At 38.7% G+C, this 25835-nt stretch overlaps 1 protein-coding gene across 15 annotated transcripts in view; it reads right to left on the bottom strand.

The window, feature by feature from the left end:
- Window positions 1-25835, bottom strand: part of RASAL2 (RAS protein activator like 2) — a 357105-nt gene that overhangs the window by 55092 nt on the left and 276178 nt on the right. For all 15 annotated transcript variants that reach the window (XM_060643615.3, XM_060643616.3, XM_078440820.2 and 12 more), the window contains one exon: window positions 9348-9457. In XM_060643615.3, coding sequence (XP_060499598.1) covers window positions 9348-9457 — 110 coding nt within the window. The remainder of the gene's footprint in view (window positions 1-9347; window positions 9458-25835) is intronic.

The following is a 25835-nucleotide window of genomic DNA, read 5'->3' as shown; positions in this document are numbered from 1 at the left end:
CATCCATACGATGGAATACTACTCAGCAATAACAAGGAACGAACTACTGCTAGATGCAACAACTTGGATGGACTTCAAGGGCATTCTATGCACTAAAAAAAGGCAATCTTAATTGGTTATATGCTATATGATTCCATTTATATAACATTCTTGAAATAGCAAAACTATAGAGCTGGAAAACAAATTAGTGGTTGCTAGAGGGCAGGGATGGGTGTGGGGAGGCGGGTATGACTGTAAAAAGGTACCAGAGGGAGTTCTTTTCTGGTAATGAAACAATTCTGTATCTTGATTGTGGTGGTGATTACACAAATCTATACGTAGGATTAAATTGCAAAGAACTATAAACACACACAAATGAGTGCGTATAAAAATTGGTGAAAATTAAATGAAGTCTGTGGTCCACTTAATAGTACTGTACCAAGATCAACGATCTGGTTTTGATATTATGGTACAGTTTATAAGATATTGCTATTGGGGAAAGCTGGGGGAAGGGTTTGTAAAACTCCATATACTATTTTTACAATTTCTGGTGAGTATATAAATTCAAAGTAAAAAGTTAAAAAAAAATGGTTCTAAAAAGGAGAGACTCAAGAAGCTCAGCATATCGTTCCAAAGTCCCCCCTACAAATGAACACCACACTCAGCTTTTAGCTGTCTCCTGAAAATGAACAAGCAGTCTGCTTTAAAACCTCGCTTTGTCAGTGAGCCTCAGAATTGAGGACATTACTGCGAAAGTTTTCATTTGAGGGATGTTTGGAGGGGTTAGGAAAATTCTTCTCCATGTGTGTATCTTTACCTCAAGACTGGTCAATGTAAGCAGCCCTTTCAGAGCGAGGCTGGCAGCCCGGTGGGCAGTCAGAGCCCTGCAATGCCTGATAAGGCAGTATGACCACTGTTCTTCAGCATTTCCCACTTTTTTAAACTTTCTAAAATGCATGTGAAAGGTATAAATATCAGTCTTCTCCTGTCCCAATACCCTCCCACATGACATGGCTTTAATTTGAAAATGTTGCCAATATTGATTCTAGGAAATCACTTTACTGGCTTTTATCTGATTAGATGGCTTTGGATCTATGATGACTTTGTGACATCCTATTGATTTTGCCGCTAAAATGGTCCTCCCGTCATGTCTTTGCCTCTTCGTTCCCAGTGTCACTATCCTCCTTACAGCCTCCATTACTTCTTACAATAGCTTTTTGCTAACTGGTTTCCCAAACTTAGTCTCTGCAAACCAAGTCATTTGAAATTCCATTCCTGGATTAATCTATACATAGCACAATTAGGTCACTTCCTTGCTCAAAAATGTTTAAAGGCTCCCCAGTGCTTATACAATAAAATCCAAACTTCTCAGTACGACATTCAAGGACTTCCCTGTATATGGAATGTTAGGTTGAGAATAATTTCCACCCAGAATTTTGAAGACCTTTCTCCACTGACTTCTGGTTTTCAACATTTCTATTGAGAAATACAATGCAATCCACCCACTCCTCCTCTTCATGTAACCTATTTTTTCTTTCCAGAAGCTTTTAAGATTTTTTAAGTCTTGGTGATCTGATATTTCTTGATGATGTGAATTGATGTGTGTGTGTGTGTGTGTGTGTGTGTGTGTGTGTGTGTATGTGTGTGCGTGCGTGTGCGTTGGGGGGGGTCTCTTATCTTTTTTTATTCACTGTGCAACAAATTTGGTGGTCTTTGTAACCTGCACATTAATGCTTGTGCAAAAACACTTTTTTAAATGTGTTTGAGAGTGACAGAAACAGTGTGAGCAGGGGAGGGGCATGGAGAGAGGGAGAGAGAGACAGAATCCCAGGTGGGCTCCATGCTGCTGCCTCAGGGCCAGACACTGGGCTCAAACCCACAAAACTGGGAGATCACGACCTGAACTGAAACCCAGAGCAGGACGCTCAACCGACTGAGCCACCCAGGTACCCCACCTGGACATTTATGTTTTCTGGTTTTGAGAAATTTTCTTGTGTTATTTCTTTAACAATTTCCTCCCCCCAAAATTTTCTATGTTCTCTTTTACTAGCATCTTCTGGGTTGATTTTTTCAATTTCTGTCCCACTTTCTGGGAGAATGACTTGACTTGAGATTCTATATTTTTAATTTCCAAGCTCTCTTTCTTGTTCCTTTGATGTTCCTTTTCTTATAACATCTTGTTAATGTTTCATAGATGTACACTCTTATCTTCTGAAAACATTATGCTTTAAAGGTGTTTTTGGCTCTGTGCAGAACAGGCTCTGTTCTGTTTCTTCTGGGTTATTTTTTTTCTCCCTCCTATTTGTTTGTTTTGCTCTCTTTCATGTTGGAGACTTTCCTCCAATATGTGGAGATTCTCGGTGATCTGTTTATATTTAATAGCAAAGCACTGAACAGCATAATGGCAGCTTTGCACACTGGAGCTGATAGACTAATGAGGTTCACCGTAGAGTATTTCCTGGTCAGCTGCTTTTTTTTCTTTTTTCTTTTTTTGATAATTTAACGTCTTTATTGAGATATGATTCACATACCACAAAATCTATCATTTAACGTATATAGTTTTCAGTATATTCAGATTTATGCAATTATCACCACAATCTACACTTAAAACACTTTCATCACTCCAAAAAGAAGCCTCACGTCCATCAGTGGTCATTCCTCATTCATCCCTTCCCCCACCTTATATCCCCAGCCTCTGGCAACCACTAATCTACTGTCTCCATAGATTTGCTTATTCTGGGCATTTCATAAATGGAATCCTACAATACATGGTCTTTTGTGATGGTCTTTTTTACTCAGCATAAGGTTTTCAAGATTTATCCATGTTGTAGCATGTACCAGTACGTCATTCCTTTTTATGATTGAATAATCCATTTGGCCCTTGAACAACCCAGGTTTGAATTATGCAGGTCCACTTATAAGTGGATTTTTTTTTCAGTAAATACAGTAAATACATTTATAGTACAGGACTGTAAATATACTGTCTCTTCCTTAGGATTGTAACATTTTCTTTTTTCTCGTTTACTTTATTGTAAGAATAGAGTATGTGATATATGCAACATACAAAATACGTTAATTGACTGTTTATGTTACCAATAAGGAATCTGACCAACAGCAGGCTATTAGCAGTTAAGTTTTGGGGGAGTCAAAAATTATATATGGATTTTCAACTGTGCAAGGCTGGGGGGAGGTGGTCAGCACACCTAACTCCTGTGTTGAGTTCAAGGGTAAACGGTAATGCATTGTATGGATACATCATGTTTTGTATATTCATTCATCAGTTGGTGGACATTTGGGTCATTACCACTTTATGGCTATTATAAATAATGTTGCCACGAACACTCCATGTACAAGTTTTTGTGGTGACATATGTTTTCATTTTTCCTGGATATACTCATGAGTGGAATTATCAGAGAGGATTGTAATAAGGGAACACAAATGTTGTTATCTGCAGGTTTTTTTTTTTTTTTTTCTTTTTACCTGGATTGGTTCAGTTTCTCACATTTGCTATGTGATAAATGTAACCCTGACTGTTGGCCTTCTAGAGCTGGGTGAGAGCTGAATCATTCCAGACTTCTGGAGGCGGGTGAGTAAATCAGTCTCCTTCTTTTATTAGAGACGGTTTTCCTGATGTCTATTTCTCCCTCCTTCCTGAATAACAGACTCTTGCATTTTTGGGGACAATGATGTATCAGGTATAACATTTCTCAGCCTCTCTTGCAGAAAGAGATGGCAATGAGACACAAACAGAAGTCACTGGATGGGATTTCAGGAAAACTGCTTTAAAGGGTATTAACTTAGCTGGAAGACAGGTGCCCTTTTATGATGCCTAAAACATGGATGCTATGGCTGAAGCTTCAGTAGTTACAATGTACCCATAAAGAGAGCTTTGAAGACCCTGGGGATGGCAAAGGAAAAAGCTCACGAACAGCCCTGGTCCCTTAGCCCTGGACGGCCCACCTTCAGATTCTTTTAGGTGAGGAAGAAGTAATTTCACCCATTTAAGCCGTTACTATTTTGAGTATCTGTTAACCACGAGCTGATCTGAATCCTAAGTGATACAATTTTAGGATTTCATTCTGTTGGCAACTACACCTGGTCTTCCCCGAATTTTAAGTCACCTGTCACTGTTTTCTCCTTGTCCCATCAAAGATGGAGTTCCTGTTTCTGTTTCTTACAGTGAGTAATTTTTAAGACAAAAAAGCCAGCAGCTTTTTACCTACCAACTTCAAAACTGGAATTTTACCTGTCCAATCTTATTTCCTTCCTTTCCAATTTACACACCATCAACTAATCAATATTTCTCTTCAAGCTCCATAATTTCCTACTGTCTGCTTTTGCTCATTATTTCCATTCTGAGAAAAGCTCTCTCCCTGTGTCTAAGTTCAAATTATACGTGTTCCACTCATAGGCCACTGCCCTGTAAAGTCGTTCCTGAATATCCAGCAGAAGTAGTCTCACCTCACCTGTACCATTTCCTCCTGGATATTTACTTCTTTTATTGGACTTTCCTGAGGTTGGGGGCCATGTCTTTAGATCTCTACATTCCTTTGTAGCACACAGCTTTCTAATGTGTACCTAACGGTCACATATCACGGATGTTACTATATACCAAGAGATTTGGTTTTTAGGGGCACCTGGGTGGCTCAGTTGGCTAAGCGTCTGATTTCAGCTCAGGTCATGATCTTCTGGTTCCAGAGTTCAAGCCCTGTGTTAGACTTCTATGCTGACAGCTTAGAGCCTGGAGCCTGCTTCAGATTTTCTGTCTCCCTCTCTCTCTGCCCCTCCCCCACTTGTGTTTTCTCTCTCTCTTTCTCTCTCTCTCCCCCGAGAATAAACATTAAAAAAAAGAAGAAATTTAGCTTTTAGAAATATTGTCAAAGCTTCACTTTTTATACCTGTGCCCCACAACTTCACAAAGGAAATTCTTAGTTTAAGGATTATTAGAAATTGATCCAAAAAGCAACACTGATACCAAATTCGACCACAGCCTTACAGCAGTGTTTGTAACTAGTAGATCATTGGCGAGATGAGCCTGGGGCCATGAGGATCTTTTAGATCAAGTCTGCATGTTAAAATACCCTATGGTATTTTACAGAGAAAAGCTTACTTGTCATATGTAGGAAAACTCATTTAAAACGGTGCCTCTGCCATCTTAAAGTAGTAACTTAGACCTCGTGAGAATAATTTTATCTTCTTAAAATGCTATGAGTACAGATAAGTTTTGTGGTAATCAAAAACCTTGAAGAATTCAACATATCTTGATCACTACTACATTATTCTCTGATACCTGTAGATAGAATCTCTCTTCCTTTTGAAAAGGGGGTGGAGAGATAAAGTGATTTGCACAGCATCGTAATGAGAAATGTAATGAGAAACAGATCCCTGGCTTTTTCACTGTTCTGGTCAAATTTGGCCAGGTAAGCCACAAAGAAAAACATGGGCATGTTAGACCAAATGAAGATCTAAAACTTCTATATAATTTAGGGACATGATTTTTAAAAGATAAACAGACCAGAGGAAAAATTTTAGCAACATGCGTAATAGTGGCTTATGATCCCTAGCAAAAAAAAAAAAAAAAAAGGACAAAATGGTACAGTAGAAAAATGAGCAAAGCAATAAATAAACAAGTCATAGAATAAGTGAAAAGATATTCATTCAACTTATTAGACATTAGGCAGACACAAAACAAAAAACTACATCCCCCTTCACTCACTTTTTTTTGAGAAGCAGTATAGCATAAAGTTTAAGACTGTGGACTCTAGAGACAGACTTCTTGGATTCGAAACATAGTTCTGCCATTTTCTAACCTTGTGCAATTTCATAATCTCTCTGTGCCTCAGTTTTCTCATCTTCATAATGAGGTCATTACAGTAACTACCTCATGGGATGGCTGTGATGATCAAATGAGTTAGCTTATGTAAAATGCTTAGAACAGGGTCTTAGCACATTGTAAATACCATGTAGGTGTTTATGATGACTATTTATTCCATCATATCGACTCAATGTACAATGCTGTTTAAAAGATAAAAGTAATCCTGATCTGTTGGTGGAAATGATAATTGCTATAGCTTTTTTGAAGGACAATTTGATTACGTGCATCTACTCTACCTGGTAGTTCTACTTCAGAAATCTGACTTAATCACATAAGGATAAAAAACGTATATGTTCAAAGATGTCCATTACATCTCTATTTTGTGCCCCACGGAGGGAAACAGTTAAAATATCCACACAGAAGTGAAATATATGTTACAAAAAACGAGCATACGAAGAAGACGGCTGTTAAAATAATGTAGATTTACATGTACTGACACAAAAGTTGTCCAAAATATACTGAAAAGTTAATCACAAAAAAAATGTGTAATATGATCCCATCGCATATGAAAATAAGTAAAACATACATATGTATTTTTAAAAAAATTTTTAAAGTTTATTTGAGAGAGAGAGAGAGAGAGAGAGAGAGAGCGCAAGCACACATGAGTGGGAGTGGGGCAGAGTGAGAGAGGAGGAGAGAGAAAATCCCCAGCGGACTCTGCACTGTCAGCCCCGCATGGGGCCGGAACCCAGGAACCGTGAGACCATGACCTGAGCCGAAATCAGGAGCTGAATGCCCAACTGACTGAGCTACCCAGGTGCTCCATGTGTATGGATTTTTAAAGTGGTTTGAAAGTATACAAACTGTTAATGAGGTTATTTATAGGGGGCGCTGGGGAAGGTGAAGGGCGACTTCAGCTTTTTGATCTGTATTTATGTACTAACACTTTTTAAAAGAAAGACATGTATTTTACTGCACAATTTAAAAACTGAAAAAAAGGGCTGGTTACTAGGTTTGCCTAGAGTTTCCATGGATTTGATGTAAGAACAGAAACGCTCTGCTACTGAGATTTAGACACTATATACCATTTTGGATGAAATGGCCGGACTTTGGCAATTGATGAACACAACCCAAGAAAACCAGGGTCTTTGAAAGAATCTTTGGTCACACCTATAAGGGCACCAATTCAAAGAACTCATAGAAGAAGTGAAAAGATAATATCTGGTACCTCAGTTGTATTTACCTGCATCTCCAGATGATCTGAAGACAAAAGAGCCTGTTTTTGTTTTTTTCTTAAACTGTAATACATCCAAACTCTAGTGAGTATATCACTATATGGGAAAAATAAAGTTTTTGAAAAATTTCTGTTTGGGAAACTTTTATAATTCAAGTGGATTTGAAAAATACAAATATTTGAGATTAATGAGCACCTTTTTATTATGCTGTATTTGAGACACAAAGATACTACCACTGACTGAAGCAGGACGGCGAGGCCCACGTGATGGATTTAGGTCACTGGAAAGGCTGAAGTGCACTAGCTGTATAACAGCAGGATCAGAGACTTTAGGAGAATACAATCTCTTAGTAACTCAACCCAAGCATTCTTTTAGGTTACCTAAAGCAAAATGGAATGGGAGGGAACACTGTGAAATTAAAGTGAAATTTAGTGCAAGTTTACAAAATAAAGTGCGCCTATAAAAAAATCTCTCATCTCCCACGTATATGCATAATGCTGCAGAGTTTAAGGCAGTGGCTACTGGATGGGGGGTATTTTAGAGGCCGCACTACATCACTGTTCTTAAAAGCCAATATTCTGGAAAAAAAAAAAAAAAAAAAAGTCACTCCATTTTCTTGAGACTTATTTAGAAAACGTTTTTAATTCTTAGAATGATGGAAGTTGTAAAATAATAGGAAGAAAAAAATAGGAAAAGCAAAAATCAGCTTTTTTTTGGTTACCTTAAAACAAAGAGGTGTGAAGGAGATGATTAACAATGCAATTACACAGTAAATTGGACAGAGTTGCAAATTTCACAGAGTAACTCTAAAGGGGTTCGGGGATAAGAAGAGCTGATATAGCAGTAGCCTCTCATCAAGTCAGGATGGGGGACAACTTACTTCATCTATAAAAAAGAAGAGTAATTTTCTGCCTGGTAAATCTATAATCTGCCATTACAGAGACTGTAATCTTTATTTGTAATGTGGGTAACTGAAAATAATGGACTTAGTGAAAGGAAAAAAAACCAGTATACATTAAGAGTATCAAATACAAAAGGCAGACATACTCCACTCCTTACTAGCTGTGTGACCTTGGGCAAGTTTCTCAATCTCTTTTGCCTTAGTTCCTCATGTGTAAAATGAGGATAATAAAAGTATCTAAGGTTATATTACATGAGAGACTACATTAAAAATGCTTGGCATGTAGTAGGCATTCGATAAATGTAAGTGATGGTGGTGATGTGTCAGGATACAGCAAGCACCATTTCCTAAATTTTGAACAATGTGCCCTGGTGCACATTCAATGATTTTATTTATTTATTTATTTATTATTTATTTATTTTTAATTTTTTTTTTTAACGTTTATTTATTTTTGAGACAGAGAGAGACAGAGCATGAACAGGGGAGGGGCAGAGAGAGAGGGAGACACAGAATCGGAAGCAGGCTCCAGGCCCTGAGCTGTCAGCACAGAGCCCGACGCGGGGCTCGAACTCACGGACCATGAGATCATGACCTGAGCCGAAGTCGGACGCTTAACCAACCGAGCCACCCAGGTGCCCCTCACATTCAATCATTTTAGAAGGTTGTTGTCCCTAGTGAGCTACGCATTTGAGGGTTACTCACGCTGACAGTCCTAAGAATCAAAATATTCCTTTTCATTCAGGTCTTCTAGGTGTGACTGCAAACCAAGACAACTGGTTCCATATGCTGTACACAAAGAACAATGCAGCAGGGAACAGCACGGACTTGAGCCAAATTGCTCAAGTTCAAATACCATTTTTGCTTTTTACTGAGCTCTATGACCTTGGGCAAGATTACTTAATCTCTCTGTGCCTCAGATTCTTCATCTACAAAGTGGTGATAAGAATATCTTACAGGGTTACTATAAAGATTGAACAAGATAATGTATATAAAGTGGCTGGTTCAGTGCTCAGAACATGTTTGCTACTGTCACCATCATCATCCCTATCGTCCGTCATTTTACAAAAGAAAGATACATCTCCAACCACTAGAATTGGATTCTACAGAAACAGCATTTCAATTCGTTCTTAATTTCCAATATTATAAGATTCTTAAACTGGCTGGGCATTTGAGTCAACGCTTTGTAAATTGCCTTAATATGAGCAAGACAAAAAACAAAGAAACAAAAAACAACAAACAAAAAAACCCCCGCAGACAAAATGAGTCAATTGTAGTATTAGATCTTTCCAATTGTCATTGATGTAAAGTTAGAGAAGGCCAAAAATGCCTTATCAAAACCCACTGTAGAACTGCTTTTTCCGTTTAAAAACAAAAAAACCACACTGCTTTTCCTGCTTCAAGCAAGTTAACTTCCTACCTGTCATCTGTGTTACGAAGGGATGGAAGCCGAAAGCTCGTGTTTCTGTCAAGCTTTGATTGGCTTTTGGTCCTCTTGATGGAGCCTTTCAGGCGCTTGCTGAAGAACCCCTAGAACGAAAAGGCAGAAAGTGATGGGAGAGAAAACCATAATAGCGCCTTGCTGTCTTCTTACTGCTTTGTACCGCTTTTGAAAAGAACGTTATAATGGAGACCAAAAAAATTTAATGCCCTATAAAATGCCCATTTTATAATGGAGACCAAAAAAATAATCCAGCTTTTAATTTTTTAATTTATAAATAATAGTTGCTTGAAACTACCTGGTAATGGGACAAATTTTTTTTTTTCTTCTAGGCTAACTGGGATAATTAAAGTTTTTGATAACACTTAACTTCTTGTCTCTTGGTTTCTATACCAGCTATGGTAGAGAAACATGTAATTTTGATAACAGATTTTTAAAAACAAAACAAGGTAACAGAAAAATATACTCCTTTCTATGAGGCAATTCAATAGAAAAGGCATCTGGTAATTAATTTCCTGAACTAAATTAAGAGAAAACAGGAAACGAGAATAGCATATGCAAGAGCCCTGAGGTGAGAAGGTACTTAGGACATTAAAGGAATTTTAAAGACTATGCTGATAGTGAGAAGAAGCTTTATACTAAGAGCTGCCAAAAAACCTCCAAAACCAAAAATAAAACACCAAACCAACACCAAAACCAACACCAACCAAACCAACACCAAAACCAAAAATCAAACCAAAAAAAAAAAAAAAGAGTTATGTAATTAGTACAAGGTAATATGTTGGTGGTCTCAAAAGTTGTTAAAATTTGGTCTATGTCACCTTGAATATGTTATTTGTAAACTTAAGTTTCAAATGTAGGTAAACTATCTTCAAATGAAATGTGAAATACTTCATAAATGAAATGTCATTTATGAAACCGTTGAAACATCTAGACTTCAGGAGAACAAAGCACTTTATAGTTTTTGACCACTGCCTCCCTCCTGCCACTTTCACCAAACTATCTAGAGCTCCTTGAGTATTTTCCTAGTCTTAGCACCTACTAAACAATCAGCAGCCAATAAAAGTGTGTTGAATAATAGAACAAATGCACGCATGAATGAGGATAGCCACTACTTTCAAGTAATAATTCTATTGTTGGCAGATGAAAGGACATCTTATGTCTTGAGAAAAAGTTGTAATTCAAAGAAAAGTATGTTAATGCTGGGAAAATGACTCTAATCACCTTGAGATGAATACCGTCCTGTAGGGGTTATGTACAGTAAACATTTCCATCAGGAAGAAAAAGAAATACGGGGTCAAGATCAGCACGCCAAATCTTTTATACTCTTTTAGTTATCACCAAAGCCTACTGTTTTGGCTGAAGACTGTATTAATCAAGATATTCGGGATTACGTTTATCTAATACACTCACAATCTAAGTAGTATGAGACGTGTAACATGTCTATCTATGAGCAGGTCAACTAACAGAGATGGGGGCTTGGCTCTGTGCTGCTGTCACTCAGGGACTTAGGCTAAGGCAGGCTCCTTCTCTGTGCATCTATACCTGCTTCAGGAGGATAAAGGAAATGTGACAAATTATGTACTAGTTCTTAAAGCTTCATGTCACTTCTGGTCTCATTTCATTGGACAAAAAAGTCACATGACCGCACCTAATTTTTGTGGGGAAAGGATCTATAATTGTATCACGTATCCAGAAAGAAAACTGGAAATATTTGGTGAATAGTAATGTGGACTACCACAGCGGTTACCCACGCCAAGTATTTTGCAAACACACAGGCATTGGTCCTTCCATTAGAGAAAAATGCAAACAAACTTATTTGAATCAGAAGTAAAACCATTTAGCTGCCTGAAAAAAACACTTAGACGTTATTTCTTGTTATTCTTGTAGCCCAAAGAATAAGGGTGAAAATTCCCTAGGCAGTTTTTTATTATAGGAGCATAGAGGTTGACTGGAAGAAAGAAAACAAGAAAACAAAAAAATTTTTTAAGTACTATATATATTTTTTTAAGATTTTATTTTTAAGTGCATGCTGTACTGAGTCAGCTGGGGCCCCCGGAAGCACTATATTTCTTAGGGACGGGCATTTGTCTGGTCTTCTGTACAATCTTAGCATTGTAGTTAGGGAAAGTCACTGTCATTTGTTCTCCAAGGCAAAGGCTTTACTTACTACTTATCATGATTTAATCAAGATGAGTCACCACATTTGCTCAGAAATGTGGTCTGCAAAAAGGACCTAGAGTTTATAGGATTCTATTAGGATTGTGTATGGTTGATTCAAAAGCCACTGGCCTAAGTTGGGATTTGGCTCAAGGACCTGCCCAAATGCCATATGTAAATATATTTCTAACAAAAATACAGTTAGGCAGTTGAGTGAGAATATATACTAGCAGATGTTTGCTTACACGGTACTTTATCTTTTTGTGCCACTTACTATACAATACTTCTTGTTTTAATCCATTTATTTAGTAAATATTTGTTTTATGTCTATTTGTCATAAAGTACCATACCAAGTATTGTAAGGGAATCAAAGACAAAATAAACACAAACTCTGTCCCCAAAGAGCTTATAGTTTAATATGGGATTTGGAAACTATATATATATGTAAATATATATGACACAATTAGGGAGGTAAGTGTTCTCAATGTCTGGCATATTTAATCAACAAAATAAAAATTAACTATCATATTTCTTTGAATCTAGGACACCAATGATTGTTAAGTCACACTATTATTTTATGTACACTAAGAAAAAAGCTGACAATTAAACTAGAACATGATGCCTAATCTCTTAGGACTTTTATTTTGTATCAAGAAAGTTTTTCAAAGACTTACTTAGGCAGGTTTTTATCATATAGTGCATAGTGTATACATAAAAAGAATAAATGCAAAATAAACTAGCTTCTTCATTCTTCTGAACTACTTTTTGACTTAGAGTAGTTGTTCATGTTTTTCCACAGAATATTGTCATGTAGTCTTTCAAGAATGTTGATGACAAACAGAGTGTCTTAGAAGAATAACTTACAGAGATGTTAAAATGTGAGAAAATACACATCTTAGAATTGATAATATGGTATTATGTTAGAGAGGTACATAGGAAACAATTTCAGGATTTCAGAGAAAGAAGAGGTTATATCATCCAGAGAAATAAGGAGAAGTTATATAGAAGAAGTGCAATATGCTAGGTCCTGATGAGTAGACAGGATCTGGGTTTGGGGGTTGCTGAGGAGCAAGGCAGCACCACAGGAGAAAGGGCTACAGAAAAATGGAGCCATGTAAAGAGCTGGCAAAGAACAAAACGGGTGCCCCTTAGGTAGACTCAGTCTGGCCAGTATATGATTAGGAGTAGCAAGAAATAAGGTTGGAAAGGTGGATCGTCCACCTATTAATGCATAATTATCGCTCCCATTGGCCCTTAAACTTTCGAGGGAAGGGGTAATGCTATACCTATCTTAACATCTGCCACAGTGTCTAAACTGTAGTAAGCACTCAATATATATGTGAAATTATGGTTGTTCTGAGAATACAGGTAAGGGAAATTTTAAGACAGCCCAGAGTGGTAATATTTCATTCTGTTTTTATCTCCTTGATATAACTGAAACATGGTTTTCACTGAAAATATTGTTTAGCTTAGGCTATAAAGGTTGGTCTGGTGTCAGTCTATTCAGCCAGGTGGTCTCCCACATGTTCAGGGAGATCACATAGTTGAATGGATGCCACTAAAAACTCGCCATCTCCATACTAGTCCCAGTTTCTACTATGCCCTTGTCTTGGACCAACTACGCAGTGAGCCAGCCTTCCAATGACACTACCCCTCCTAGGAAACCTCAGAGTGTATGGCATGCACACTTGCCCACTGCCCCTTCTGAGCGATTCCTTAGGCACAGATCACTATCCTTTGCACCAAGCAGTTCTTTGGCCTGACTATAGCTAACCGGACCAAGGATGGACACCTGACCTAAAGGTACCAAGAGGGGGCCGGGTAAGAGTTTTGCCTTAGGTATCACCTGGTAGCTACTAAATACTCTAGGCTGATTCCTGGTCATTCCCTGCTTCGTACTTTACCCTCCAGCAACCCTAGAAGCCTGTAATTCTCTACACTCACCATGCATCGCTGCTACGGCTCATATCCCTCCCTCTTCCCTGGCTAAGTCATCCTTTCAGACTCAGCTAAGGCATGAGATCTTCCAGCGTGTCTTTTTTGACATGTACCACCTGGCTCTAGATGAGGTGGCCATTCTCTGTGCTTCAGAGGAATCCAATTACATACAGCGAGCCTTACATTTAGCACACGGCATGCCCACTTATGTGTCAACAGCCCTCCTTCTAAACGCTGAACTCCTCAGGGCAGGGACTACACAATCTTTGCCTTCCCAGGGCAGGTCCGATACCAGGCATTTGGCAGGGGTTCAATAAATATCAACAGAACTGAAATAAAATGGGCAGTGAAAGGAGTAAAAGCCATTGTGGAGTTTTCTTTTTTTTTTTTTTTTTTTTTTTAATATATGAAATTTACTGTCAAATTGGTTTCCATACAACACCCAGTGCTCATCCCAAAAGGTGCCCTCCTCAATACCCATCACCCACCCTGCCCTCCCTCCCACCCTGCCCTCCCTCCCACCCCCCATCAACCCTCAGTTTGTTCTCAGTTTTTAACAGTCTCTAATGCTTTGGCTCTCTCATTGTGGAGTTTTCGATACAACTGCCACTGCAGAAAGAGCGGGCAACTCTGAATCAAAGTGTGGCTTCAAATTCTAGCTCCAATTTCTCCTATTGAGTGACTTTGAGTAAGTTGCAACTTCCAAGTTTCAGATTTCTTACCTGTCAAACGAGGAATAAAAAAACCCTCTTCCTAGGGCCATTCCAGAGAATAAGATAACTGAATGGAAAAGCACTTTTAAAATAATGGAAAATGGGTACCTATAAGTATTAACTTCATCTGAGTCTAGGGAGAGAGACTACTGGGTAGGCTAGGTGGAATCATGGCTTTTCCTCTTAGAAACTACCACATCACAGGAAGGGAAGGAAACTAGAAAGAAGTTCCACAAATGGCAGGGATTTGGGCCGTTTTGTTCAGTGGCAGATGCCAGTACCTACAGGGATACCTGGTACATCCTAAGTGCTCAATTAACATTCGTTGACCGAACGAATTTACTGAAGGCTTCCTGGATATGAAGCACTGCAATGACCCCACAAAATAGGTATTCAGCAGCTTGCTTTAGGTAACACAGTTTATAGATGAGGAGTCAGGATTTAAACCCAGTATTCTGCTAACATGTAAAAAGTTTCATTCATTCACATACTTACTGAGCACCGTTTATTGGCCACATGCTTGAGGCACCTGAGCTCGATCAGTGAACAAAACAAACAAAAATCTTTGCCTTCATTAAGCTTCATACATTAGTGGAAGGAGACAGACAATAAACAAAGGACATAAGAAATTAGTAAAAGACAAGGGCTACAGAAAAATAGAGCCACGTAAAGAGCTGGGAATATAAAGTGGTCATGATAGGCCTTATGGAGAAAGATTACACTGACTAAAGATTTGACGGGGGAGAGCCTCAGATCTCAGGAGGGAAAAGCATTCCAGGCAACAGGAATGGGATGGGCAAAGGCTTTAAGGCAGAAGAACTCGCGGTATGAGGAGAGCCAAGAAGTCAGCGCGGCTGGAGAGGAGGAAGTGGAATGGGAGGGATTGTGGGAAATGAGGAAACAGAGGGAGCAGTGCTGGTCCCAGTCGTGAGGTGGGTGGGCAGATCCTGCAGGCCACTGTAAGGACCTTACTTTTTTTTTTTTTTTTTTTTTACTGATTATTTATTTTTGAGAGAGAAATGAGCGTGACCCCGGGAGGTGCAGAGAGAGAGAGGGAGACAGAGAGGATCCAAGGCGCACTCTGTTCTGACAGCAGACAGCCTGGTGCGGGGCTCAAACTCACAAACTGCGGGCTCATGACCTGAGCTGCAGTCAGATGTTCAACCGACTGAGCCACCCAGCACCCCAGCACTCCGGGACCTTACCTTTTACTCTGATTTCTAAGGAAAGCAACAATGAGAGACAAGACCCATCAAAGCAGTCGCAAATAAGCAACCATTTGTTTTTCTGAGAGGACTAACTTTACCTATGAAAACAGAAATGTGTACTGATTTAACATGGTTTTGAGCAAGAATGTGTGCCATGTGAACAGTTCATTTTCTTCACCAACAGCAGATCACCTACCCAGAACTGGTATACACAGAAGGTGTCTGACTTCTCCCAGGTCAAACAGCTGCCAGGAGGCAGAGTACAACCTCAAGCCCAGGCAGCCTGAGTCTGGAACCCTGGCTTTTTAACCTCTATGCTACCCTGACTCTCCACATTCTTATTCCTCTTCAAGATACTCCGGGCACTAGGATATAATGCATTTATTTTTTTTTTTTTTATTTAAAAAAAAATTTTTTTTTAACCTTTATTTATTTTTGAGACAGAGAGAGAGCATGAATGGGGGAGGGTCAGAGAGAGGGAGATACAGAATCTGAAACAGGCTCCAGGCTCCGAGCTGTCAGCACAGAGCCCGACGCGGGGCTCGAACTCACGGACCGCGAGATCATGACCTGAGCCGAAGTCGGACACTTAACCGACTGAGCCACCCAGGCGCCCTGGATATAATGCATTTATAATGCACATTCTCCGTGGGTGCTATATTTAATTTCTACACATATCTTATTACAGAATCATATACCACAAAAAGGAAGAAATGCACTATGACAATTCAAAAATATGAGGGGAAAAAAGAAAACAAAACTCCCACCAATGTGACATCAGACTTAGAAAAATTTGCCCCTAGGGCTCCTATCTATATAATTAAACTGACATGAAATGGAAACCCTATTGAAATTACTTTTAAATATAACTGACTCTATGGTCACTGAGGGAAAAAAATGCAAATATGAAATTTACAGAGAGATGGATGTCGAGAGGAAAATGCTTCTCTCTTTCACGTTAAGTTAGGACGTCTATGTCTCATGTGAACGTGAAGAGTACGTGATGCTCCTACAAGCTTACTTTAAAATCCAATAGCATAAATGGAAACAAAGGAAAAGACTACAAATAAACTGATTTCATCCTTACCTGAAAACACACTACTAAAACCCTCAAAACAAATCCTACCTGTCCAATCCTCTTCTGAAACACTGTTGCTACCAGCTACAACTCTGAAAAACAGTAAAAAGCTTACTTCAACACCTACATTGTCAGACAGCAACTGATAACGACTACCGTGATGTACTTTAATTAGCCGGTACTCACTCTTTTCTGCCAAAATAAGGCTTACACTTAGCAACTGCCCAGGGAAAGGAAAAGCCAAACGTTGCCTTTCTCTGGAGCTTGGTGTGAGGAGAATGATAAAAGGTGTTCACCACCTACAAACTGGAGTAACCCCCGAAGACCGGACTTGGCTGTCAGGGCCCGACTGTAACTGAAATAAAGTTGCTGCTATGCAACCGCTCCCAGAAGCCTCTGTGGCGGTAACGGGAGCCGGGCCGTGCCGTTCCCTGAAGACGTGGAGAAGTGGAGGCAGAGAAGCACGCCATCACCTTCCCCACAAACACACGGTGACGCGCAGCAGGAGCCTGCTCTCATCCTGCGTGAGACTGTTTCTTATCAGTGGCCACACGAGGGATTAAGGAAATATAGGCGACTGAAGCACTTTTAATAGCAGTTCCTTAAAATATTACATGACGCACAGCAAGAAAATGCCACCTTGTCAACTACAAAGGACCCAGGCGAGAACTGTTCTCATTCTGGCTTTTAAAGTTTTCGTTTAATTAGTAAATGCATTCCTGTGTATTTGTGTGCTTTAGCAGTTCACGGTATTATGGATTGCAATGACCTGACAAGGGCTATGTCCTATATCAATTACTCCCTTCCTTCCCCTTTTAATGTAACTGAGGAACCTACAGATGCTCAGAAAATGTTCACGAGAATCCAGTTGTAGACAATTCACAGGAGAAAGGAAAAGGAAGGGTAACTGAAAGCGTTAACCTCCACTTTCCAGCCATCATATTTTACTTCCTTAGCGTATCTTCCAGTTATTGGAAGTCCAAGGAGGGAGGGAAACTCTAGGTAACAAGAGTAACAACAGAACAACAAACAGTTGCAAAGTGCTTTGTAGTTAACAAACAGTTTCAGTGTGGGTAATTTCCCCCCTAGTAGGGATTTGGGGTTGGTTTGTTGGTTTGTTTTGCAAATTAAATCATCAAAGGGAAAAAGAAAAGGTCCTATAATAAATTACAATTGTTTTTCTAGCACAGAGCTGATGATAAATCAGAATTTCTGGGCGTGGGGCACAGTGATCTGCATTTTTGACAAGCATCCAATGATTCTCTTTTATTAAACAAAGTAAAACATTTATTATGAAACTTTAAAAAAAACCAAAAGCGCATACATTACACACATACCCATTAATCAGATCTAACCCACATTAACATATTGATATATTATTAGATTGTATTGAAGTATAAAAGTAAATACATATGTTATATGACATGTTTTTAAAAATTATTATAATATGATATAACATATTGATATATTAACATTTGTTGGGGGGGGGGGCAAATACCTTTTCTATCCCTAGTAATATTCTTTGTCTTAGGGGATTCATTTTCATATGATAAAACAATGTTATATCAGATTTCTTTTGATCATTACCTTCCTGTTAAATTTTTTCAAACTTTCTACTTTCAACTTTTATATGTTATATTTTAAATATATCTTAAAAAAAAAACCATTAGGTCTATTGGGGTATAATTTACGAAAGGATAACTCACCATATTTAGGTGTATAACTCGATGAGTTTTGACAAATGTATCCTACTGCAAACGAGATACAGATTTTTACCACCTGAAACGTTTCTTCAGGCCGCTTCACAGTCCATCCCTTCCTCCCACCTCAGCCCCTAGAAACCACTGGTCTGATTTGCCCCTACAGTTTTATCTTTCCCTTCATGCTCTATCAATGGAATTATGCAGTATGGAGCCTTCTTTCACTTAGCATACTGTTTTGGGAATCTATCCATGTTACTGCATGTAGTCCATTCCTTTTTATTCCACATATGGATATACCAAAATATGTTTATCCATTTGCCAACTGATGGGCATCTGGGTTGTTTTCAGGTTGGATCTATTAAGAATAAATCTGCTAAAAAATATGTGAACAAGTCTTTACGGGGACATATGGTTTGGGAACCATGGAGTTAAAAGCTTGGTTGGAAATTCACAAATAAATAACATGGAGAAATGGCAACTTTTTAAAAGGATAACAGGTGAGGTGGCCTGGCGGAGGGAACTTGAGAAGGAAAGGAATTCCTGATGTTTTTCCTTTCTATTTAAAATAATTTTAGGGGCGCCTGGGTGGCGCAGTCGGTTAAGCGTCCGACTTCAGCCAGGTCACGATCTCACGGTCTGTGAGTTCGAGCCCCGCGTCAGGCTCTGGGCTGATGGCTCAGAGCCTGGAGCCTGTTTCCGATTCTGTGTCTCCCTCTCTCTCTGTCCCTCCCCCGTTCATGCTCTGTCTCTCTCTGTCCCACAAATAAATAAAAAAACGTTGAAAAAAAAAATTTAAAAAAAAAAAATAAATAAAATAAAATAATTTTAGATTGACAGGAAATTTGGAAAAATAGTACGGAGAGTTTTCTCTTACCCAGCTTCCCCCAATGTTAACATCTTACCTAACCATAGTAAAATTATGAAAACTAGGAAATGAACATAGGGTAGCATGCTGACAAATTACCTAATTCTAATTTCACCAGTTTTTCCACTGTATTCATTTTCTATTGCCACTGTAACAAATTATCACAACATGGTGGCTTCAACAGTACAAATCTATTATCTTACAGCCATGTAGGTCAGAAGTCCAACATGGGTCTCACCTGGCTAAAGTCAAGGTGTCTGCAGGGCTGCACTCCTTTCTCAAGACCTGGAAGAGAATCTGTTTCTGGCCTCTTCCAGCCTCTAAAAGGCCTCCCACACTCCTTGGTTCATGGTTCCCTTCCTCTATCTTCAAGGCCAGCAATGCTGCATTTTTATGAAAGATTCTGTTTTTAAGGCCTTGAGATTAGATTGAACCCGCCTGGATAATCTCAGGTACTTTTCTCACCTCAAGGTCTTTAGCCTTAATCACATCTCAAAAGTCTCTTTTGCCATGTAAAATAGCATATTCACAGATTCTGTGTATTAACACATGGACATCTTGGGGGCCATTGTTTTACCTTCCTTCCACACGTGGCGTATGTCATTACTTTCTTATGAGTAGGCATTTAGGTTGTTCCCAATATTTTGCAATTATAAACAATGCTGCCAAGAATACCTTGTGCCTATGAATTTTTATGCTGATGGAGGTAAATCTTCGGTAGACTGCTTGAAGTGGGGCTGCTGGGTCAAAGGGTGAGTACATAGTAGCTTTGCCAAAATCCCCTCTAGAAGGGTTGTACTAGTTTGGATTCCCATCACTAATGTATGAGAGTGTCTGTTTCCCATGATCTCACCAACTAAATCTGATGTCATACTGTATAGTTTTTGCTCACCTAAAGGTGAAATAGCCTCAAAATATTGTTCTAACTTGAATCTCTCTGATTATAAGTGAGTTTGAACATTTTTCAATATGTTCAGGACAATTTTTATAGTGCTTGAGAATCATCTGTTCATACTTTGTTTTTCTTCAGTTCTTTTATTGAGTTTTGGGTCATTTGTCCCTCAATTTTTAATAGTCCTTTATATGTTGTGAATATTTTCTTTCAGTCAGCTGGTTGTCTTTTAAGTTTCTTATGATGTTAATAAATCATAAGACAATTAAAAAAAACATGTTTGCCTCTGTAACCATTACAGTAAAGTAACCATTACAGAAAGTTTTTCCTACATTAAGGTCAAAGAAGAATTTATCAATGTCTGCTAGTACTTATATGGTTTATTTATTTAATTTTACATTTAGATCCCTAATCCATTTGGAGTTCATGCTTATGTGAGGTGTGAAATACACATCTAATTTATCTTTTTTTTTGCAAATGGCCACTCAGTTGTCCCTACACTCTTTATTTCAAATGCCAACTTCTCAGGAAACCATCCCTGATTTCTCTAATAGGAGTTAGTCCCTCGCCTCTGATTATCTAAGCTCTTTTGTTATATGACTGTTTTCCTCTGTCTTGACCAATAATTAGTTCTATTCCTATGTTATATCCCCTACTGAGTCCTAACTCCTGAAAGCAAACATTATTGAGCTCATCTTTGTGTTTCTTCAATGCTTAGCATACAGTGAGTTACTTAATATATACTTGTGGAATGCTAATGATTAACCTGAATTATTAAGAAAAGTTCAATACACTTAAGAAGGTACGGAAAATACCTAATGCATTCAAGGGAAAAAACTCCTCAAAATTATTTAAATTAAACTAAGTTTGTGTTTCAAGAGGAAAAGTTTTGTATCTGAAATATTCACTTCTGTAGAATACCTCAGTTCCTGCTAATGAGATGTATGTTGATTTTCTTATGACTGGCAGAGACTGCTGATCTTAAGTTCACAGAGTATGCATATAAGAAAAATGGCTTTAAGGGATAAAATAATGAGAAATGATAGGTCAAAACTAAGAAAGAGAACATTCTCCCGAAGTGAGGTCTATTAGTCTATTGGACAGTCTCCCAGAGGTTATCATGGAAGCCTGAAAAAGCATCAGATAATAGAATGTGAGAGATACTTTTTCATTGTCAGGGGAGATGGACTAGATGAATTTAATTGAAGTTTTCTATCTCTCATTTCTAGGACTCTAAGAATAAAAGCATCGCAGAGAGAGGGGGGCTTTGGAGCCTAGGAGTCATTTAAAAAAATAAAATTCTTACTGCCTCTGGTAAAACAAAATGCACCTACAACCCATATTATGGAAATGGTGGTAAGCAAAAGATACAAGTAAAACAATATAATTATTCTTTACTAATGTCGATCACGATGACTTTTTAAAAAATATATAAAATAAAATGGGGGAAAGGAAGGAGAAATAAATCAAGGAAAGGATTTTATTAGGCATATTTATATAACTTCTAGAGGCTATTTCCTAACTATACTGCTTCTAATACTGCAAATATTTGTTTTTATTATAAATTTAGGCCCCAAATATTAACATATTGATCCTTAGTATATAGTACCTTTTATCCTGCAACTTTCAAGGATCTTAAAATATCTGTGTAATATTTCATTATCATAAAAAAGGCATCAGAGGCCTTAGAGTAGGTCAAACAATTTGCTCTGGGTCACACAAGTGAGACACTAACTGAACATATCTTAAAAAAATAAAGCTCTTATCACTCCTTTGCCTGTTTTAGATACAAGCTCCTAAATGCTAATATGAACTCCTTGTACTGATGCCCTGGAAGAATTACACAGGCAGGGGACACCGGCCCTAAATCATATGGTCAGAAGATTTTTCAACTGTGGGCACCCGATTTTAATGGACAAGAGCCCCTGAGTGACAGTGGTCTCAGTGACTGCATGAGATATGAGCCCTGGTAGCTAAGGACAGATCATCAGGTTTTGGCCTTCACTTCTGCTGGAGCTATTGTCTGTTTTTCATTTAACTTAAAAAAATTTTTTTTGACGTTTATTAGAGAGACAGAGCACAAGTGGGGGAGGGGCAGAGAGAGAATGAGACACAGAATCCAAAGCAGGCTCCAGGCTCTGAGCTGTCAGCACAGAGCCTGATGTGGGGCTTGAACCCACAAACCATGAGATCATGACCTGAGCCAAAGTCGGATGCTCAACTGACTGAGCCACCCAGGCGCCCCTCATTTAACTTTGAAAGAGTTGAGAGTAGAACACATTCCTACATATCCAATTATTCCTTGAGTAAGAAGCCAACCAAGATAGTCCCCTTGTTATTCTGTCATTAATCTCACAGGACTCCCATTAAAAGAAAATTACTTCCTTCTACTCACTACATTCTTCCCTTAATTATGTTTTATTTAACAGATTAGTGTAGACCCTTAAAAAAAAAAAAACAGTATACAACCTTGACTAATATTAAACCATCAATGATGAAGATGCTATGGCTTAAGAGGTTAACGTCTTTGCAATGGGCATATCTTGGGTAATCATGAATGTCACCTATATATTCAGTGAGTTTTCATAAACAGGTTAGGAAACAGAAAAGGCCTGTGCTGGAATTATAAGATTAACAAGATACAGTCCTGACCCTTCTTGAAGAGTGGTTTCTAAATTGCCTTGACTATGTATCAAATGAGTAAAATATCGTTGGTATGTGTTCCTAAAATTGTTTACTTGTAAAACATAAGAACGTTCTAATGTATGATTATAAAACATTCAATAACATAAAAATTTAAGGAGTGTAATTTTAAAAATTAAATATTTATTATTTTCTTTTTGCAACTCAGATGGATCATATTAAGCACCCTACAAGATATATACATCCTATTCTGGAGACCACCACCCAGAATATCACAGATCAGGGAAGGCAACCATGCCAATAATGAGGCTACAATATACCAGTATCAATCCTATAACAAATAAATGCACACATCTATGGAAGAACAGAGAAAGTCAAGGCTGATGTTGCCTAGAAGAGGTAGTGAGACACTGGAGCTGAATTTTAAAGGAAGAGAATACTTTCAGGAAACACAGAAGTTGGCCTTGTTAGGCAGAAGTGTGCAAAGATACCTGAGAAAGCTTGTTTGGGAACTTTTAAGTTTGGTTAAAAAAAAAAAAAAAAGGACACTAAGAGAACCCTGTAAGTTTGGAGGCTGAGAGATGTGGGGGTGGGGATGGTGATATTGGGTATTAGGAAATGAAACTGGAAGGGCAGCCAAAATCTTGATAACGAAAGGTTTTCTGTGCCAAGCGAACTTTGGTTTTTATCATCCTGTAAAACACAAATCAAACTCAAAAGCTTTCAGCGGGTGACTGATGCTTTTTGATGGAAAAGCCAGCTCTGTTTGGAAATATTTAAATGAGGGGGAGAGGGAAGGAAGAGAAAGAGGAGAGTGGAAAGAACCCGCTGTGCAAGCCAAATAAAATGTACAAAATTTGGTCATGTCCATGGGCATGGGATGACAGAGAATTACTAAAAGACTCTGAGCAGGGGAGAGTCAAGTAATGATCAGGGTTAGAGCAGCAGTGTTAAGGCTAAAGTGGGTGACAGAGGTGTTGGATGCCAGGAGATGAGTTAAAGTCTTTCCTGTGCTAGATGAAACTGGCTACATGGTTGGAGGGGCTCAGTGCAAAATACGTGGGCCCTTGTTTGAAAGGCAGGAACACAGGCCATTAAAGGTACTAAAATAGAAAACTTTCCTTTCTCGAGCAGTCTTCCTCCCTATCTGCTATGATGTTTTTCATTTGCTATTTAGTGTCATGCTCCCTCAGGCACCGGGGCAAGTGCAGACCTTCACAGGTGCCGGGGGCCCCAGCCCATGACTCACTATGTAGGTGGCCCACTGGCTGCCAGGTTGCCTCTCCCCAGCCAACAAAGCCATGTACCATGCCCGGGCCCAGTGTAGGGAAGTTGAGCCAGGCTTCTTCCCTGTTCACAGCTGCCTCTGCAATTCACTAGGTATCTGGGTTGGGGGTGGCCAAGAGGCTCACTCCAACTGAGTTGTGGCCTTCGGCTGCCTGCCAGATACTGGTGAAGCTGACCAAACAGGGGAAGGACGCCCCTGCCTGGAGGTGCCATGGGGTGCCCAGCCCAACTCCTATCTTTTTATGCTTGTGTAAAGGCCCATGCCAGGGTCAGAGAGTGAAAGCTAGGGCTGGGTGAGGTGGATGCAGGGAGGCTGGTAGGAGTTCTGGGGGTGGGGAAGTGGGTGGAAGAGAATCCATCCCAGGGAAGCAACGGCAGGTGGTGACGGGCCTTGGCTCCCAAGTCCCAGTACGTGCTTCACTGTCCCAGGGGCCCCACTTACAGAACACAAATCCAAAGATGGATCAATAAGAATCTTAAGATGGTGACCACAGAACATTAAAGTCTATGCAAGGGGCCTTTCTGAGTGCACTGCGCTTGTCTCATGCTCATGAGGCAGGTCCTGGTATTGGTTCAGGGGAAGGATAACAAGCACTGATAACTCAAGTAAGTAGCAGTGGGGCTGGAAGATGGATGGATGAATCTGAGGAGAGGAGAAGATAGGGTAACTGAATTTGGGAAGAAAGAAAATACTACGGTTGTGGGAACTGAAGAAATCTGTAGTACTACAAAGCTAGAAATTCGGGAGGAATATAGTTTTGGGGGAAAACATAAGTGTTTGGGGGGCACACAGTATGGGGCAAGCTAAATTTAAATTACTATGGGACATCAGAACTGTTAATAGAATACAGAGGACTGTTTAGAAAAATATTCTCCAAGAAAACAACATCACTATTTCCTGATTTGTTGATCATTAATTTCATTGCTATACAAAAAGTCATTAAAAGGTCCTTCTAATATGAACACCTCGGCATTATCCCATTAAACAGACCCACATATAAAACATCACAGAAAAATACAGAGGCAAAGGCGGACTACATACAAAATGAAAAAAATCAAGGAGTTTATTCAATAACCATGAACTTATGGAAGAGATTATAAAGTACACTATATAAGATATGAATAACCCTTAAGATGTAAAAGTTTGCAAAAATTAAAAAATATCTACATGTATATATATGATTGCCATAATTTTTTTTCTTTTAAAACCATATGTCATGCTTCATATTTCTATATCCTTAAGTAAAAATGTATGAAGCTATATAAGCTTCTTTATCGCAGGTAAAATTATGGTAGTTTGCATAAAAATGCAAATATGCAAAGTATCACTAATGAGCACCAAAAAAACAAAAACAAAAAACAAAAAAAACACCACACACCCACTTGAAGAAAATAAGCAGCCAATATATAATGAAATGCATTTTTTTGTCTTTTTTCCTCCCCAAAATATATTTCACTCAACCCAATATACCCAAAATACTATCATTTCAACTTGTAATCAATATTAACAAGTATTCAGATACTGTCTATACTTTTTTTCTCAAGTTTTTTTAATAGCTTTATTGAAATATAATTCACACACCATCAAACTCATTACAGTGCAAAATTTAGTGGCTGTTGTATATTCAGAACGTTGTGTAACAGTCACCACAGTCTAATTCCAGAATACTACCATCACTCCCCAAAAACATCCCATACATATGAGTAGTCATTCTTGGCTCAACCCTTGGCAACCACTAATCTAGCTTCTCTCTCTATGGATTTACCTACGCTGGCCATTTCACCTAAGTAGAACCATATAATACGTGGCCTGTTGTGTCTGGGTTCATTCACTTAGCATGTTTCCAAGGTTCTTCCATGTTGTAGCATGTATCAGGACTTCACTCCTTTTCGTGGTTGAACAATACTGCTGTATTGTGAGACCCCATTTTGTATATCCATCCTTTTTCAGCTGATGGACATTTGGGTTGTGTCTACTTT

This window comes from Panthera onca, chromosome F1, assembly GCF_046562875.1.
Source record: "Panthera onca isolate mPanOnc1 chromosome F1, mPanOnc1 haplotype 2, whole genome shotgun sequence".
Taxonomy (NCBI): Eukaryota; Metazoa; Chordata; class Mammalia; order Carnivora; family Felidae; genus Panthera; species Panthera onca.
This window is presented reverse-complemented; position numbering and strand designations above follow the sequence as displayed.